This window comes from Selaginella moellendorffii, unplaced genomic scaffold (genome assembly GCF_000143415.4).
Source record: "Selaginella moellendorffii unplaced genomic scaffold, v1.0 SELMOscaffold_55, whole genome shotgun sequence".
Classification (NCBI taxonomy): Eukaryota; Viridiplantae; Streptophyta; class Lycopodiopsida; order Selaginellales; family Selaginellaceae; genus Selaginella; species Selaginella moellendorffii.
The window spans coordinates 231,255-247,237 of NW_003314316.1; the positions used below are offsets into that span (position 1 = coordinate 231,255).

A 15,983-nucleotide genomic window follows, 5' to 3' on the forward strand; every position below is an offset into this window, starting at 1 on the left:
CCACTGCCCTTTTAGGGCAGGCATGTAACCTCAAATTCCCGTGCCGTAAACAACCACACAGGGGCGGGTGTACGGCATTTGACAACGTTGGTTTCGTACACGGCGGTACTTGGTAGTCGGTGGCTGTACACGTCAGCTTACTGCCTACACGTTGTCGCACTGGCAGCCGCTGGATTGACACACACGGTGGGTCGCCGCCGTCGATCTTAGGGAAGCTCGTTGAGGGTTTCCGGGCATTTAAAGGGGCAGGAGCGGTCTCCATCGATCGATCGTAGCATCTCGATCCAAACGAGTGGGATGCGTGTAAGCCTGTGAGGGTTGTGGATCGATCGATCAGTGCGGTCGATCATGGATTCTCTGCTCGGCAAGTCGATTCTTGCGGCATTTCCTCGATCGCGATCGCAGGCGCTGGCGGATGCCGCCCCTCGGCCTTGCGCGGCGAAGGTGAGCAATGGCCAGCAGCCGGCATCGACGTCGTCCAGTGCTACGAATTCTGGAACGCTGCCGCTTCCGCCACGGTCTTCGCTCCCCGGCCCGTTGAAATTTCTATGGTTTTCCAAGAATCAGGGTGAAATCTCGCCCAGCGATCCATTCTCGGTTCCCGAATCGCTGGAGACCAGCAATGCGAGCGGCGAGCTGCTGGTGGGATCGGACGCTGCCGACGAAGAAGTGATCGATCCAAACGGTAGGTCTTGGGCTCAGAATATTTGGGGATTGCGGGCTTTGATGGGGAGAAGCTCCATCGCGCAAGAAGAATCTGGAAGCGTGATGGTTGAGGACGACACCGCCATTCCACCGCCATCGTTACCGCCAAGGCAAGGTATTCCAGAATCCGAAAGTGGAAATTTAGAGGAAGAGAGAGCAGGGGCTCAATCGTGTCTGGAATGCGAGGTGGATGGCTGCTCGATTGAAAGCTCTTCGATGCTGGAAGTTTCTCACGTCCAAGTCTCTCACACCAGGGAATCCTTCTCCAAATTTTTGCAACCGGTGTCCTTGCGAGAGGCCAGAGTGATCGCTCGAATGTCACACCTTTGCAACCTTGCGTATAGAGTCGGCGACATCGAGGTACGAAACTCTCGCTAGATTTTCTTTCTTCTCTTTTGTCTTTTCTATCGCCAACTAACTTGTGCCGCGTGCTCTTTCGTTCCAGCCCAGTAATTTACTTCACACCCACGGCTTGGAATTTATAACTTCGTCTTTGGTCAAGAAAGAGCAAGCGCTGTCCAAAGAGCGAGCTTCTTCAGTTTCTTCCAATGAAAACGAAGAAAGCGATGGAGGGTCCCCTCGTATTGGGCAGAGGTTTTCCATATCTCCAGCCTCGGCGTATTCAGTGGCGTCGGCTGTAGCATCTTACCTTCACTCTCAGACAACGTCGCTCCTCCGCCATAGAAAAAAAGTTAACGAGGCAGCTGGAGATGCACTTAAAGATCAGAGATTTGGAGCTGTGAATGGGGACGGGCAGGAGGAGGCGGCGGATTATGAGTCGTCAGAGATGGCTACTTTAATCGCCTCCTCGCCTGTGACTGCGGTGGTGGCTGCCAAAGAGGGCACAAAGGATGCAGTGGCCAAAGACTTGCAGTCCCTGCACAACTGCCCGTGTGAGTGGTACTGCTGCGACGACAGGAAGAGCTCCACGCGACACTTTGTTATTCAGGTAATCCGCTTTTGATTTGCGCTAACAGGAGTTTTAGCTGGCATGTCTTCAATCTCCAGGGATCCGAATCGCTGGCGTCCTGGCAAGCCAATTTGTTATTCGAGCCGACGCACTTCGAGGTCAGCTAACTCCATTTTCTATGTGTGGAGGGTGGTGTTTTATTATTCTTTCGTTTGTGGACAGGATAGTAGCCTTGGTGTCTTCGTTCACAGGGGTATTTACGAAGCAGCGAAGGGACTTTATGAGCAGTTGCTGCCTTGCGTCCTCGAGCATCTACGCTTGCATGGGGACCAAGCACGGCTTTGCTTTACAGGGCACTCTTTAGGAGGCAGCCTTGCTACGCTCGTGTCCCTAATGCTCCGGATTCGGGGGGTGGTGCAACGAGAAGCGTTGTTGCCTGTCTTGACTTTCGGCTCGCCATGCATCCTGTGTGGCGGCGATTACCTCCTCGACAAGCTGGGCCTACCAAAAGATCACATTCGCTCAGTCATGCTACACCGCGACATTGTTCCCAGGACTTTTGCGTGTAACTATCCCGATCACGTCGCGGAGATTCTCAAGAGATTAAACGGCAACTTTCGGGATCACCCGTGCCTCAACAACCAGGTAAGAAAACTTTTTTCTTCCTCGACATCTTTCTAGTCACACTCAATACTGAACTTTGCGATGACACAGAAATTACTTTACGCGCCAATGGGCCAGTTTATACTCTTGCAACCCAGCGAGGACGTTGCCCCGCCGCATCCACTGCTACCGCCGGGTCTAGGACTTTACGTGATGAGGCATCCGGGGGAAGGGAACTGTAGCAGCAAGGTAGAGTTTAGAGCAGCGCAGCGGGCCTTTCTCAACTCGCCACACCCGCTGGAGATCTTGAGCGACCCGGGTGCTTACGGCTCCGACGGGGCGATCTGCAGGGACCATGATCCACGGAGCTACATGAAGTGTATCACGGGCGCAGTGCGGCAGGAAGCCAAGAGGAGTAGACGATTGAAGCGGCAGCAGCGGCGGGGACTTTGGTGGCCTCTTATCACGGCGGAGTTGTCATCCATGTTTAGAGACGGTGGTGGTGGTGGTGGTGGTGGTGGACAGGATAGAACTTTTTTAGTTCCAGGAACCACAACAGCAGGAAGAGGGGCAGTGGTTCTTTCCGGATCGTCGGCGCCGGGGCCAAGTGTGGTGGCGGCGGAGAGATTCTACGCGGGTGTTGTTCGTGGGATCCACGAGCACAGGAGGCAGGGTCAGGTGGTTCTTCTATTCTTTTTCTCGGTGAAGCTGGCGCTCATGCAAGGCTTTGCTGCGTTCTTCGCTTGGGGGTAGTCGAGGTCGAGGACTCCAGGAAGAACAGAGGAAGTGTCATCTTTTTGGATTGGAAGAAATCCAATCGCCGGGGATAGAACTTCTCATTTAGAAGAAATCCAATCCCTTGGGGATAGAAACTTTGAGGAGGACATTTTTTGTACAAACATTGGGGTGTAAATATTACTGTCGGCATCGATTTATTCTATTTATCTCGTTACCTGAAATAGCGAAGAACACGGCACGCAAGTGTATAAAAGTTGGGGAGTGTGTCCAAGCTAGTAGTTGCTGTCGTGCAGCTTTTGGGATACATTTCTTCGGACGTGAGCATCGCAATGCAATGCGGCGAAGGACACGTGGACATTAAAAAAACAATTTTATTTATTTGTGTTTAGAAAAACCACATGACGAAGAAGACAAGGACCATGGACAAATAGATAATGTTCCCGTACAAAATCTCCTCGTGTTTTTCCCATTTGATCTCTCTTTTGGGGATTTTTAGCTTTAAATTCTAGTGGAATGGGATGGTGGCTCTGTCAACCACCAGCAGCTGCAGAATGGAAAAAAAAAGCTTCTTTTAGTCCATCAGGATCAGCAAAAAAGAAAAGAGAGTGATCGATCGATCGAGCGATCAATCGCGCAAGTCGTATAGAGCATGAACGTAGTAGAGAATAGATTGATTCGTAAGTTACTATACAGTCATGTTATAAAAGTGGAAGCAACGCAGGAGACGAGGGAGAGAGCTATACAAAAAAAATCCACTCACTGCCTTTCTTTACTTCATCTTCTCTCGATCCCGGAGCTAAAAAAGAGAGGGAGGAGAAAAACAAAGGAGAAAACAAAGCTGACGAACATGGAGGCACAAGCCGCGATGAGAGAGAGAGAGAGAGATAAGAAAGATGGAAATGGAGGGAGACTCGCGAAAAAAAGGATATAATACATTACCACCACCGCCGCGCCGCCACCGTCGTCGCATCGACCACCACCACCATCGCCGCCTCCACAAAGTAAAGCTTGTTCTCGTCTCTTCTTCGTTGGCTCCGTGTCTCACTTCCAAGTGCTCTAAAAACTCTGCTGCTTCTGCTCTCGTCACTGTGATGAAGATGAACTGAGGAAAACTCCTGCTGCTCTGCCGGTTGATGAAACTCTCACTTCTCTTTTCTTTTTTTATGTCTGTCGGTCGAAGAAATCCTCCCCTCTCTGCCGTGCGACCGGGAGGAACTTTTCCCTTTCTTTTCTCCTTGTTTGCTCGTCTTGAATCACGGACTCCTGGAGGCCAAAGTTAGGTGCTCGACGCTTGTCTGCAGCGCAAGCCTCTCCGACACATCCGCCAATGATTTGAGGTTGCACTTGATCACTGTCTCCACGAAGAAACATGTGTCCTCCTTACTGTTCCCTTCGGGAGTGTCCACAACGTACGACTCGATCGCCAATGTCCCGGGCCTACCGTTGATCATCTCGGAGTGGAGCGTGATTATAGACCAGTAATTCTGAAAGAAAAGATCCACTGCTGTGAGATGATGATGAAAGATAGCATTCACGAGCTGTAGAAAAAGGAAAATCCAGCCGACACTGTGCGAGTGAAGCGAGGGAGATAACGAGGCGATAAGAAAAATAGTTTAAGAGAAAAAGAAAACAAGAGGAAACTTCGAGAAACTTTGGATGAGATGGGAAGAACAATTCGAAAAGAAAAGCGAGAGAGAGGGAGAAAAGAAAAGTGTACCTTGAGTCGATGATCTCCTCCAAGGATCCGGTAACTAAAGATGTGCTCCTCCTCGTCCAGGATCTCCAGCCTCTCGGTGCTGCTCGTGGCTGGAAGCCCCGTTACCACATTCACGTTTCGGATGCTCCCGACTTTGCCATCGCCATTCACAGTGCAGCTCTGGATGAATCTCTTGTAGCCTTGCGGTTGGTCAAATCTCCGGACGAGCGACCACACCTGCGCAAGAACAAAAGAGAGAAAAATCTCAGCTAGAGAGTAAGATCAAGCGCTCTTGGTTGTGAGAAATCGAGAGAGATAGGTGTTTGGGAGGTGACAAGAAGTCGAGAGATCGCAAAGAATGGATGCTCGGATGCTTGGTTGTGAGTAATCGAGAGAGCTACACCCTTTGGAAGAAAGTGGAGTTTGTTAGATCACTAGAATGCAAGAAAGCAAGCAATGTACTACACAGATTTCACGAATCTCGCATCAAATTCCTAGAACAGCACGATCTCCTAGCAAATTCCTAACGAGGAGAGTGAGAGGGCTTACCAGCTGCACGGGCGCATTGATGCGTTTGATGAGGATGGATCCACACTGATACTCTTGCATCTCGTGCTTGTGGTAGCGCCATATGTGCTCCTCCTCCCTAGACAATGCGTTGCTGCTCATCTCATCGATCGATCGATCCCTTCCCCTGCTAGAGCGGCTAGAGCTCTCACTCGCTCGTTCGATTAGAACCCTAGAAAACCAAAAGGGAACAAAAAAGAGAGAGAGAGAGAGAGAGAGAGAGAGAGAGAGGGTAAAAAAAAGAGAAGAACAATTTTCGTGGATAATAAAAACTTTCCAGGTAACACCTGTATCAGATGTTACCGCTCCCACGAAACGACCTATACGGTCCCACGCGCATCAAGGAGTAGAAAGTCGCCTTCCCCGGCCAGGGGGAATATTCCCCACCTCGCGGAAAAGAATAATTTCGTGCTTGGCTTTTCAGGCCCATCAAGAGCTTCACATGCTTCCCTTGTGCGCTGCCTTTCACGCTTCTTTCCTTGGAAGCTACCTCCTTTAGACATAAACTTAACTTCTTCTTCATCCATTTGCTTCTTCCATTTTGGAGCTCTCGATCGATTCAATAGCTTGGTCGCTGAGAGCTTGGAAGATCACGGGGTCATTCCAGAACCCAAGGAGAAACTCTTCGCATAAGAAACCAAAGTTAAAGTTTCCAGTCAAAAAACCAAGCTGAAGCGTTCTTTCAAACTTGACACAGTAGCTCGCGAGCGATTGTCTCGGTCAAAACCTCTAGTCTGGGATTAATAAACAAAAGCAAAGCTTTCTCTACACAAGATGGAGCTTACCTTGCAGCTAAGTATGACTTTGAGGACGATGAAAGACGACGAACGATCCATTCTTCGAGGCTGTCCACGCATGAGATCGCTTGGGGCCAACCAGATCCTTCCGCAGGCCGCTTTCAGCCACCCCCCTCATCCATGTGAATTCGTCAATTCCTTTTTTCCTTTGTGTCGTTATCCCTGGAAGAGTTTGGTAAGTGAAGTATGCGTTCCTTCGAAGGGGGAACAATAAAAGGTATGAAAGGGAAGGAGCTTACCAGCTTTTATTTGTTTCTTTTCTTGCGAAGACCTAGACCCTGGAGCTCGCAAACCTCTTCTCGAAAAGCCTGCGCAGTAAATAGACTTGGAGCAGGCTTGCAGAGATCAAGGCCGCCGACTCCACCACGGCTTTATAAACCACTCGCTTGCTCATTGCGTTGTTCACTGCAAGCACCATAAAACCGGAGCCGAGTCCAAACACGAGCCAGTCAGTCACTCCCCTTGGACGGGAAACAGAGAACAAAAACGAATTTAAGAGCCAAGCGACAATGCACTTACAGACGGATTGACGCTCAGTCTGAGCTTGCAGCCAGTGCTGCTCGAAAGAAACACTGTAGAGAGCCTCCTCAAGTCTCGCGATCTGTCCCATCAGTGGGTCAATGTGGTCTGCAAAGCAACGAGCGTCACCAAAAGTTCACGAAAAAAAAAGAGAGAGAATTTTGTTCTTACCATCCTTTGCATGATCGTCCGGCGGGGGAAAGTGGCCAACGTAAACGTCGAAAGCAATGGTTTCGTGAACTGGAGAGAGATTGTGGAAGCAAAACTTGTAGAGGCCTTTGCTATGTGCCACAAACTGGCTCTTTTCCTCGGGCTTGTTGCGAACATCGTAGGCTTGAATGCCTCCAGGCCCCTCGACCTGGCCAAAGAACACAAAAAAAAAACCATAAGACTTTGCTGTGATCCATGAAAAAAAAATCCAAGCACTGCTTCTTCTAAGCTAGAGATTTCCTTCCTGTGCTAGACGATTACCACTAGATCCACGCCGGCTTGCTCGAATCCCCAGGTACTGTCCGATTTGACCACCACGTACGAGACATGGACCAAATCGCCGTCATACTCCACCGGATGAGCGAAGCACTCCTTCCTGTCGATCACGAATCGCAGCGCCTGTGCGGAGCTCGCCGAGAGGAGAAGAATTGAGAGAGCCAGCGGCAGCAGCGGCAGCGCCATCGTGAATCGCGCCACGATCTCTCCTATAAACCCTAAATAGGGCTCTAATGGGCCAAACGCGCTTCTTTTCTTTAGTTTTTTCTCTTCGCCTCGATCCAGGGATCCGGCTCCTGGCCAAATCCGCTGCTCGGATCTTCCCAATTCTCGCGCGAATCACCGTCGGCCCTGCGGCTGCCGTGCTGCGCGATGTACTCCTTCATCCAATCCTGCCTCTTCTTCTCGTGCTCTTCGATGCCGAAGATTATGTCGAGCATCGTCCCGGTGGTGCCGTAGATGAGCAGTGGCGCCAGCGATTTGCGTTTCATTCCCACTGGAATCGCGGCAAGCGCCCCCACAACCGAGAAGAGCCACCAGCTGCGAGGTAGTAGCAGAGATTTTCAGCAAATGTGGCTTCAAATCGATCGATCTCTACCTACGAAATGGAACCTCCTTGTCAAGATCGATCTCCGGAGGGAGCTGATCCAGAAGCTCCTCGATCTCCTTCTGCTTTTGGCGGCTCCTCTCGGTGCCCAACACGCTCCCCATTGCTCCCTAAAACCCTAGCAATCCCCCCAAGGATTTTTGGGGGCTTCTAAGATGAACGGAGGAGATTAATATTTCACGTACACAAGCCAATTTACACGTTCCCTCTCTCGTGTTCTTCTCATGGTACTCGAGCCATACTCGAGCCATACTTGAGCCACCATTGCGAGCGAGGAAACTGTCGATCGATCCATCGAATGGAGCGATCAAGCCGATTGTGGAACCAGCTGCTCGGCGATGGTTTCATCGCTAAATGCTTCGTTTGCTTCCGGCGTGTCTTCCTCGCTGGGCGGAACGAGCTGCCAGAACTTTGGAAGAAATGCGTCCCAGTTTTGGAGAATATGGATTGCTCTGCTGCTCCCAGTCTTGTCCTGCGTAGCGCGACGAAAACAATGAGAAAAACCATTCCAGTACCTTGTAAAACAAGAGTAAAGAGTGTTCTCTCTTCTTACCACATGAGCTTGGATCAGTCGACGAAGCTGGACTTGTCCCGCGGGAGCGGTCACTCTTTGCATCCTTACAATCTCTTTGTTCACCTGTTAAGTTTGAAAGAGAACTTAGAACGGCGAATCCAGAAAGTTCTTCACTCGTGTACCTTTGGGGTGAGCGTGTCATCTTCGTCCAGGAAATATGCCAAGCCACCGGTCATACCAGCACCGACGTTTCGGCCAACTCTGCCCGACGAAACGTTAAAACACGAAAGAGAGAAGGAAAGTTTGTTTTTCGTACTTTCCGAGAGAGACTACGCAGCCTCCAGTCATGTACTCGCAGCAGTGATCCCCGGCACCTTCCACAACAGCCTCCGCGCGGCTGTTTCGAACCGCAAATCGTTCGCCAGCCTTCCCGCGTGAATAGAACTGGCCTCCAGTAGCTCCATAGAGGCATGTATTGCCAATGATTGTGGAGTCCTCAGGCACGAAGCCGGTCTTCTCGGGTGGAGTAATAACTAGCTCCCCGCCAGCCATTCCCTGAAACAAAACATTTTCTTTCTTCTTTTGAATGATAGAAGAAAAGTCAGTAAGTCACCTTGCCAACGTAGTCATTAGATTCTCCAATAAGCCGGATGTTCATCCCCGGAGTCAAGAAACATCCAAAGGATTGGCCTGCGCTGCCAATAAATCTACGCAGAAAACGCATGTGTGAGAGATAATTCGAAAGCACGCATACATGCGCACTTACGTTATGTTCAACTGTCCAGCGAAACCGGTGTCGCCGTAAGCTTTGGCGATGGAGCCTGCAATTCGTCCACAGACTGCACGATCGACATTATAGATCTTGAATGTCTTGGATATCGTCTTCTCGTCAGCGATTGCCTCCGAGATCTGAAGCATGCAAGCGTTATATACAGTGTAAAGATGATAACAAATGATGATAACAGATACTACCTCAGGATCAGCCAACACCACATCGTCAAGTACAGGTCCGTTGGTATGAACATTTTGACGCCTTATTTGGGTGCTTGAAAGCTTTGGCAACCCAGCGTTCTGTAATGCACGAACTTACAGCGAGCGAAAGGGTATAAAATAGAAAGAATACCGATAGCAAGTAACTCAAGTCGAGTAGTCGCGTTTTTACGAGGGGAACATGTCTTGGTTGCAAAAGCTCCGTTCTTCCAATCACGTCGTCGAGCTTTTCATAGCCAAGATGAGCAAGCAGGCCCCGCACCTATTTATAAAAAATGATGAGAGTATGGACCAAATACAATCCATTATCAAAGAAAACTCCTACCTCTTCAGCAACGTACAAGAAGAAATTACAAAGATCATTTGGTACTCCGGGAAATCGAGCACGCAACTCTTCCCTCTACGCATTGTTTAGAAAAGCTTCATTAAAAGAAAATAATCACGTCCTGAAGAAAGTTACCTGGCTAGCAACACCAACTGGGCAATTGTTGGTATGACAGATACGAGCCATGATGCATCCCGTTGCTATCATCGCTACCGATCCAAATCCATATTCATCAGCTCCCATAGCAGCAGCCATCAAAACATCCATGCCGCTTTTAAATCCACCATCGACACGAAGAACAACTCGTTCCCGAAGCCCATTCAACAAGAGAGCCTGACGGAGAAAGAACAAGAAATAAAGAGCTTAAATTCGAGAAAGTTTGAAAAGTTCGTTCGAACTGCACCTGTTGTGTCTCTGTCAACCCGAGTTCCCAAGGGCCCCCGGCATGCTTTATTGAGCTGATTGGACTGGCCCCAGTTCCACCGTCGTGTCCAGATATCTAAAGACAAAACGTAAGTTGGCAACAAAGGTTGAAACAAATTGAAACGCACCTGTATAATGTCTGCATTAGCCTTGGCAACACCGCTTGCTACAGTGCCAATACCCGCCTCTGCAACAAGCTTCACAGATACTTTGGCACGGGGATTCACCTGTCAACACAATGCATGAGAAGCGGAACGACAAATGTCGAACACGTACCTGATGAAGGTCAAAAATTAGCTGTGCTAAATCCTCGATTGAGTAGATATCGTGATGGGGAGGAGGAGAAATAAGTGGCACACCAGGTTTGGAGTTTCGCAGGACAGCAATGTAAGTACTAACTTTCTTTCCAGGCAATTGGCCACCTTCCCCGGGCTTAGCACCTTGTGCAATCTTAATTTCGAGCTGGTCCGCATTCGCCAAAAACGTTGGCGTGACACCAAAGCGTCCAGACGCAACCTTAACACCCGAATACCAGTTTAAATGAGATCTCTGAAAACGACTGCGCACCTGTTTGATCACACTTGTCGCGGTATCCCCATTTTGCAATCCTCTAAGATGTGGTAATGTCGGCGAATAACCATCCACTACGTCCGTCAAATGCCTCCAGCGTACAGGATCCTGAAACGACCATTGATAATCCACCATAAAAGAACGAAAATATACCTCGCCTCCTTCGCCAGAATTTGATTTGCCACCTAGCCTGTTCATTGCAATTGCAATCACTTCGTGTGTTTCCCTCGAAATAGCTCCTAGGGACATGCCTCCAGTACAGAAGCGTTCCACGATACTGGTGGCAGGTTCTATTCTTGACAGTGGAATGGGTTCTCTGTCGCTTTTTAAAGTAAGGAGATCCCGAAGAACCTGTAAATCAGGTTGGGACGCTCAAGAAAATGATTTTGAACAGAAACACCAAACTACTCACATTTACAGGACGGTCACTCAGGTGGTTTTGATATACAGCATACGCGCTCTCATTCTTCTCACGAACTGCTTTGTGAAGAAGCTTCGACATCTCTGGGTTATTTCCGTGATATTCGGCTGGAACAAAAGAATGTTAGAACAACAATAATTTCATATTCAAACATTACCGCCATTTCTAAACTGAATAAATCCATAGTTTTCGAGTTTTTTGGCTCCTTCGTCCGACAAGCCTTTGGCCCAAAATGATACAGATTCACGAGCGAGCTAAATTGCGTAAAGTATCCTTTTAGTTAAGTCAGGAAAAATAAAGCAAACAACGAGCCAATCAAATACCTCATCTAAAGTCACTCCTCCTATACGTGAGACGCTTCCCCTAAACGCGGTATCTACAACTTCTTTTCCAAGGCCATAAATTTCAAAAATTTGTGCTCCACAGTAGCTGCAAGAACGATTAAGCGTTAGTACGAAAATATCTTGCGGAATTATTAACGAACAAACCTTGATAGAAGAGAAATTCCCATCTTCGAAAGAATTTTTAACAGGCCAGCTCTAACCGCCTGGTGCTACAATGTTAGTATAGATGTGTTAACAAGACAAAGATCTTCACCTTGCGAAAATTCTGCTGCGCCTGTTCTATTGTCACGGTGGGTATTTTACCATTCTTCATCAGCCCAACAGTTCTGTTGCTCAGACGCCATTGTCTACACGTTTCTAAGGCCAAATAAGGACAAATTGCACTGCAACAAGTTAAACAAGTTTAGAATGATAAAAGAACACAAAAGCAGAATGCGCAACATTACCTTGCACCATACCCAACAAGGCATGCAAAATGGTGTGTACTGAAGCATTGAGCAGTATCAGCAATAAGAGATGCTGACGTGCGAAGTCCGTTCTGAATAAGGTGGTGGTGTACTGCTCCTACCGCAAGCAGCATCGGTATGGCAGGCTTAGTGGCTACCTGCACTTCAAACGAGCGTTTAATACCGGACACTTTAGCCACTATGGAGACAAGCATACCAGGTCATTTGCTCTGTCGCTCAAAATCAAAAGCTGTGATCCTCCACGTACAGCCTCATCAGCAACTTCACACAGCTTGTCCAGTGCAGAAGAAAGTGATCCTTCAAGTCCATTACTAATATCAAAGAACGTTGGAATTGTCGAAGCCTTCAAAACTGGATCCGTCTTCAAAGTTTCGAGCTCTCCTTCGTTCAATACCGGGCTCAGTAACTTCAGCTGCACATGCAAGACAATAGCTGGATGATTAAACTGCAACTATAACCCGCACCTGAGCAGCATTCTCAGCTTTTGGTTCCAGAATGTTTTCTCGCTTCCCAATATTGACGTCAAGAGACATCACAAGTCCCTCCCGTAAAGGATCAATAGCAGGATTTGTTACCTGCAAAACATTAATCTTTATGTCCATCCAAAGCCAATAGCTCTAGTTACCTGAGCGAATCTTTGCTTGAAATAGTCATACAGCATATGACCTCTCTGAGACAGAACAGCCAGAGGGATATCGTCCCCCATACAAAACGTCGGCTCTTTGCCTTGCGATGCCATGCTTTCTATAACCATTTGGACATCCTCAGATGAATACCCAAATGCCCTGAAATCTAAAGACATGAGCACATGTAAACCAGCATAAAACAATAAACGGCTTACTGTTGTCTCTGAAGGAGCTTATCAGTGTCCATAAACGGTTCAGCTGAAAATTTACAAACGGGAAGACTACGGCTTTTCTCATCCAGCCATTGGCGATAAGGATGTGAAAGAGCGACCCTCTTTTTCACCTCCGTATTTTCGGATACCTGTAGTAGCTTCATCACGTTATTACAAATGCAAAGCATGTTCTTCTTCTTGCCTTTCCAGAGTTCAAGTCTATGGCTATCATCATCCCAGGGCCTAAACGACCTTTAGAGATGATATCAGAATCCGGAATCGGGAGAACGCCCACCTATGTAACGGCATGGTTGTAGTTCTCTTCAAGTATAGCTAAAGGTAACGTGCTTCCATACCTCAGAAGCGACATACAGCATTCCATCCTTCGTTTCCCAATATCGAGCAGGACGGAGCCCGTTTCGATCAAGGCAAGCGCCAACTGTCCTCCCATCACTTCAAATACATCCGTTAAGGAACGTCTTCCTTTGAAAAAAATTAGCTTGTACCTGAAAAGGAGCAATGCAGGTCCGTCCCATGCTTCCATCTGGCCTGTGTAATACTCGTAAAAGTCAATAACCTGGTACAGACCGGAGAAATAAGTAACAAATCAACTGCTGTTGGCATAACAAACCTCCGGATACTTGATGGACAGTGTAGGGTGATTTTTGTAAGCCTCTGGAACGAGCATCATCAGAGTTGCTTCCGGGGTTCGTCCGCTCCTCATTAAAAGCTGAGATAGATTACTTTTAGAGGCTGTTCAGTTCGAAATAAATAGCATACTTACTTCAGCAGCCATGTCAAGGTTGGCCGAATCAGAAGCCCTGGGATTTCCAAAAGGTCGAAGTTCCTCCTCTCTCCCCCGCCAGACGGCACATTTTAGAGAGGCCTCTCTTGAACGCATCCAGTTAAGATTGCCCTTCGCAGCTATCACTGTAAGATGAAGATTCGCGACGCTCAGAAGGCGCTGCTTACCTGAAGTGTGTTGATCTCTCCGTTATGTCCCAAGAATCTCATCGGTTGAGCTAGTGGCCATTTCGGATTGGTGTTTGTGCTGTACCGTCTGTGATAAATCGCAAAAGTTGATGTAAAGCTCTTCTCGCGGAGGTCCAAGTAAAACTGGCCAAGGACTTCCGACCGCAACATTCCCTTGTAAACGATGGTCTGAGCAGACAGGGAACAAAAGTAGCACTCGTCCCCCCATGCTTCTCCTTCGATTTCCCGTTCGACCAGCTTTCTCGATATATACAGCTCCCTTTCAACATCCTCCACCGTACTCTCGCCACTGACCTTGACAAACACCTGTTCAATTGTTGGAAGGGCCATTTTCGCGTAGTATCCGACGACTGAAACGTCAACTGGAACTTTTCGCCATCCCAGAATCTCAAGGCCTTCACGATTGAAGACTTTGCAGATAGCTAGAAACGAAACCCGAAAAAAAAATACCGAGAGAAAGTCAACTATAAGATGTCGCTCAAATCCTATGAAATTCACTCACCTTGTTTGGCAGCGATGGCCGACGCTTCGTCTCGTGGAAGAAAAACCATTCCCACTCCAGAGTTGGACTGATCGGGCAAAGGCAATCCTTGCTCCTGAAACCAGCTGTTAAGCATGTCCCAAGGAATTCTCGTCATTAAACCGGCACCATCGCCAGAATCGCTATCGGCACCACAGCCGCCGCGATGCTCCATGCAGCCAAGGGCTGTCAGTGCATCCTCGATAACTTTGTGAGAGGACTCTTGCTTGGTGCTGGCTATAAACCCCACGCCACACGCATCGCGTTCCGCTAGGATGTCTTCTAGATCGGCCACCTAGAATTTCATCCATGAAAAATTTGCTAGAAGAGAAAATTCGCGTACCTGGAAGCGTGATGGCGAAGAATCCCTGCTTTTGAGAGACTGTGCGCGAGTGGAGCCATCGGGAAGAGCCTGCGCCCATGCCCGATATCGATTGTCGCAGGGATTATGGAGAAATCGTCGTTGCAATCCACCGAATGCTGGAAACCTGGCCCTGGCGGCGATAGCAATCGAGCTCGAACGCGCGGCGGCAGCTCCCCGAGAATCTTGGAACCTGGAAACGTAGAGAGTAGGGCTATTTGCCAGATACACAGCCATAGCGCGATTGAGCTGGAATCGATCCTGGTGATGAGAGAAGACGCCGCCTCCTAATCTAGCATTAGCCCAGCTCCATCCACCGATCGACCGAAAGGAGCCCCCTTAGGTAAGTGCAGAGAAAGCACACAAACAATATCGTCCTTCTGACAAGGAATGAAAAAAATTATAGGAATGCGCTACATGGTTGGAAATCATGCCACGTGGCAACACGTACCCTAAACTCTATAAGTTCTAATATAAAAAAATATAACTATAAAATTGATAAAAGTTAAGCATAAATATTCTTACATAGCTCTATTGTTGTCCAAGTTAAAAGGCAATAAAAAAGTTCTTGGATGAAGTAATGAAGGTTTCACACCACACTATAGTGAATAACAATCTTTTTGGCCATTGGCATTTTGATTGTTAAGAGGTACAAGCTTATATTATTATAGTAAGTTTAATGTTTTTATCAAAGAGTAATACAATATTTCAATAGATTATGATAAATATTTAATATTATTGCATTTATTTTATTTTGGAACCCTCCAAATACATTGTTTGATGGTATTATAAACAGCAATATCCATTGTCCTCAACACATGCCATTTATTGACCAAGTAAATATTATATGACCATATCACATTAAATGTTTATCATACATTACATGAACTAAATTACAATCTAATTGCATATGCAAAGAATAATTTCTATTACGAGGTTGAAAAAATTCACCACTATATAGATTTGAAAATCTTGAATAATCTTTTAAACTTCTAATGCAGTTGTACTTTGGTTTGAATTTCATCAATTATAAATCTGTTTATTGACTGCTTTAATATTAATATCAATCTTTTCATTAGTGTTTTCAACTGTATATGAAATGCTATACCTGCCACAATATATCCACTTATACCAAAATTTTAACATTTCAAAATCACGTTGTATAATCTCCCGTAACATCCTAAATAGTATTAATCTTATAGATCTACCAGGATATATGACACCAAAGCTGGGAAGAACGAAGAAACAGATTTACGTCCCAAGGCCGGAGCCATTAACTTCGTCCCCGGAGTGAGCGTGATGCGGTCTTATGCCTGCATAAGTTTTCCCGTTTAGCTTTCGGTGGTTTGACCACAAACACACAAGCTTACCTCCAGACAGGATCACAGAGTTTTGCACGTCTTCCTCACTGCAAATCTCCAGTTATAAAAATAGTGAAGAAAGCACATTGGACAGTTCCTGTGCCGCTCTGTGAACCTTCGACCTCTCTTAAAATAAGTACTCACCTCTTGCAAGATGTTCGTATGCTTTTCCTATGGCTCGATGTTGAAGCTGGGTATGAATGCGCAGCCAAGTGCAGTGCCCGTGTC

The 15,983-nt window shown here is 47.4% G+C and overlaps 5 protein-coding genes and 1 long non-coding RNA gene across 9 annotated transcripts; 1 reads left to right on the forward strand and 5 right to left on the reverse strand.

Moving 5' to 3' along the window:
- Positions 1-255: 255 nt before the first annotated feature.
- On the forward strand, positions 256-3,158 carry LOC9662095. Its single transcript, XM_024687925.1, has 5 exons — positions 256-1,065; positions 1,151-1,654; positions 1,714-1,773; positions 1,838-2,260; positions 2,330-3,158. The coding sequence occupies exons 1-5, from the start codon at positions 349-351 to the stop codon at positions 2,969-2,971; spliced, it is 2,346 nt and encodes a 781-aa protein (XP_024543693.1). The 5' UTR covers positions 256-348; the 3' UTR covers positions 2,972-3,158.
- A 155-nt stretch (positions 3,159-3,313) lies between these two features.
- LOC9661914 (abscisic acid receptor PYL8) lies at positions 3,314-5,409 on the reverse strand. 3 transcript variants are annotated; one of them, XR_002993920.1, is made up of 4 exons: positions 5,202-5,409; positions 4,674-4,889; positions 3,896-4,440; positions 3,314-3,500 (listed from the first exon to the last, which is right to left on the reverse strand). XR_002993920.1 is itself a non-coding variant. In XM_002982810.2 (3 exons), exons 1-3 carry the CDS (start codon positions 5,319-5,321, stop codon positions 4,210-4,212), a joined length of 567 nt encoding a protein of 188 aa, XP_002982856.1. In that variant the 5' UTR covers positions 5,322-5,409; the 3' UTR covers positions 3,600-4,209. The 3 variants fall into 3 exon arrangements, 1 of the variants encoding a protein (XP_002982856.1); XR_002993921.1 differs by having other exon boundaries at positions 3,891-4,440; XM_002982810.2 differs by lacking the exon at positions 3,314-3,500 and having other exon boundaries at positions 3,600-4,440.
- A 521-nt stretch (positions 5,410-5,930) lies between these two features.
- On the reverse strand, positions 5,931-7,267 carry LOC9662096 (transmembrane emp24 domain-containing protein p24beta2). 2 transcript variants are annotated; one of them, XM_002982811.2, is made up of 5 exons: positions 7,007-7,260; positions 6,707-6,893; positions 6,536-6,643; positions 6,256-6,421; positions 5,931-6,178 (listed from the first exon to the last, which is right to left on the reverse strand). In XM_002982811.2, the coding sequence occupies exons 1-4, from the start codon at positions 7,205-7,207 to the stop codon at positions 6,288-6,290; spliced, it is 630 nt and encodes a 209-aa protein (XP_002982857.1). In that variant the 5' UTR covers positions 7,208-7,260; the 3' UTR covers positions 5,931-6,178; positions 6,256-6,287. The 2 variants fall into 2 exon arrangements, with proteins under 2 accessions (XP_002982857.1, XP_024543697.1); XM_024687929.1 differs by having other exon boundaries at positions 6,256-6,643; positions 7,007-7,267.
- Positions 7,256-7,751, reverse strand: LOC9662097. Its single transcript, XM_002982812.2, has 2 exons — positions 7,620-7,751; positions 7,256-7,561 (listed from the first exon to the last, which is right to left on the reverse strand). The coding sequence occupies exons 1-2, from the start codon at positions 7,730-7,732 to the stop codon at positions 7,279-7,281; spliced, it is 396 nt and encodes a 131-aa protein (XP_002982858.2). The 5' UTR covers positions 7,733-7,751; the 3' UTR covers positions 7,256-7,278.
- A 28-nt stretch (positions 7,752-7,779) lies between these two features.
- LOC9662098 (ferredoxin-dependent glutamate synthase, chloroplastic) lies at positions 7,780-14,781 on the reverse strand. Its single transcript, XM_024687924.1, has 33 exons — positions 14,377-14,781; positions 14,016-14,328; positions 13,493-13,935; positions 13,305-13,436; positions 13,152-13,250; positions 13,027-13,097; positions 12,877-12,973; positions 12,723-12,815; positions 12,524-12,669; positions 12,308-12,467; positions 12,147-12,257; positions 11,879-12,094; positions 11,662-11,819; positions 11,469-11,598; positions 11,360-11,418; positions 11,195-11,300; positions 11,029-11,125; positions 10,863-10,978; positions 10,604-10,801; positions 10,448-10,558; positions 10,157-10,396; positions 10,009-10,107; positions 9,861-9,956; positions 9,593-9,790; positions 9,458-9,532; positions 9,266-9,394; positions 9,115-9,213; positions 8,909-9,051; positions 8,756-8,849; positions 8,459-8,697; positions 8,325-8,403; positions 8,182-8,265; positions 7,780-8,100 (listed from the first exon to the last, which is right to left on the reverse strand). Exons 1-33 carry the CDS (start codon positions 14,629-14,631, stop codon positions 7,936-7,938), a joined length of 4,851 nt encoding a protein of 1,616 aa, XP_024543692.1. The 5' UTR covers positions 14,632-14,781; the 3' UTR covers positions 7,780-7,935.
- Positions 14,782-15,523: 742 nt separating this feature from the next.
- On the reverse strand, positions 15,524-15,981 carry LOC112350902. The gene is made up of 3 exons (XR_002993924.1): positions 15,900-15,981; positions 15,765-15,802; positions 15,524-15,707 (listed from the first exon to the last, which is right to left on the reverse strand). It is a non-coding gene; the product is annotated as an uncharacterized LOC112350902 (long non-coding RNA).
- Positions 15,982-15,983: the final 2 nt, after the last annotated feature.

What these genes read in the sequence shown, in the direction of transcription:
- LOC9662095 (XM_024687925.1), top strand. Translation starts at nt 349, where the DNA reads ATGGATTCTCTGCTCGGCAAGTCGATTCTTGCGGCATTTCCTCGATCG. An exon ending in ATAGAGTCGGCGACATCGAG is followed by an intron (nt 1,066 to 1,150) that starts GTACGAAACTCT and finishes CTTTCGTTCCAG; the next exon opens with CCCAGTAATTTACTTCACAC. An exon ending in TCGAGCCGACGCACTTCGAG is followed by an intron (nt 1,774 to 1,837) that starts GTCAGCTAACTC and finishes GTTTGTGGACAG; the next exon opens with GATAGTAGCCTTGGTGTCTT.
- LOC9661914 (XM_002982810.2), bottom strand. Translation starts at nt 5,321, where the DNA reads ATGAGCAGCAACGCATTGTCTAGGGAGGAGGAGCACATATGGCGCTAC. An exon ending in TCAATGCGCCCGTGCAGCTG is followed by an intron (nt 4,890 to 5,201) that starts GTAAGCCCTCTC and finishes GTTCTTGCGCAG; the next exon opens with GTGTGGTCGCTCGTCCGGAG. An exon ending in GAGGAGATCATCGACTCAAG is followed by an intron (nt 4,441 to 4,673) that starts GTACACTTTTCT and finishes CTTTTCTTTCAG; the next exon opens with AATTACTGGTCTATAATCAC.
- LOC9662096 (XM_024687929.1), bottom strand. Translation starts at nt 7,207, where the DNA reads ATGGCGCTGCCGCTGCTGCCGCTGGCTCTCTCAATTCTTCTCCTCTCG. An exon ending in AAGCCGGCGTGGATCTAGTG is followed by an intron (nt 6,894 to 7,006) that starts GTAATCGTCTAG and finishes TTCTTTGGCCAG; the next exon opens with GTCGAGGGGCCTGGAGGCAT. An exon ending in GGACGATCATGCAAAGGATG is followed by an intron (nt 6,644 to 6,706) that starts GTAAGAACAAAA and finishes GTTGCTTTGCAG; the next exon opens with ACCACATTGACCCACTGATG.
- LOC9662097 (XM_002982812.2), bottom strand. Translation starts at nt 7,732, where the DNA reads ATGGGGAGCGTGTTGGGCACCGAGAGGAGCCGCCAAAAGCAGAAGGAG. An exon ending in AAGGAGGTTCCATTTCGTAG is followed by an intron (nt 7,562 to 7,619) that starts GTAGAGATCGAT and finishes ACTACCTCGCAG; the next exon opens with CTGGTGGCTCTTCTCGGTTG.
- LOC9662098 (XM_024687924.1), bottom strand. Translation starts at nt 14,631, where the DNA reads ATGGCTGTGTATCTGGCAAATAGCCCTACTCTCTACGTTTCCAGGTTC. An exon ending in TAGACTTGAACTCTGGAAAG is followed by an intron (nt 12,670 to 12,722) that starts GCAAGAAGAAGA and finishes AAGCTACTACAG; the next exon opens with GTATCCGAAAATACGGAGGT. An exon ending in TGGTGTTGGCTGATCCTGAG is followed by an intron (nt 9,052 to 9,114) that starts GTAGTATCTGTT and finishes TGCATGCTTCAG; the next exon opens with ATCTCGGAGGCAATCGCTGA.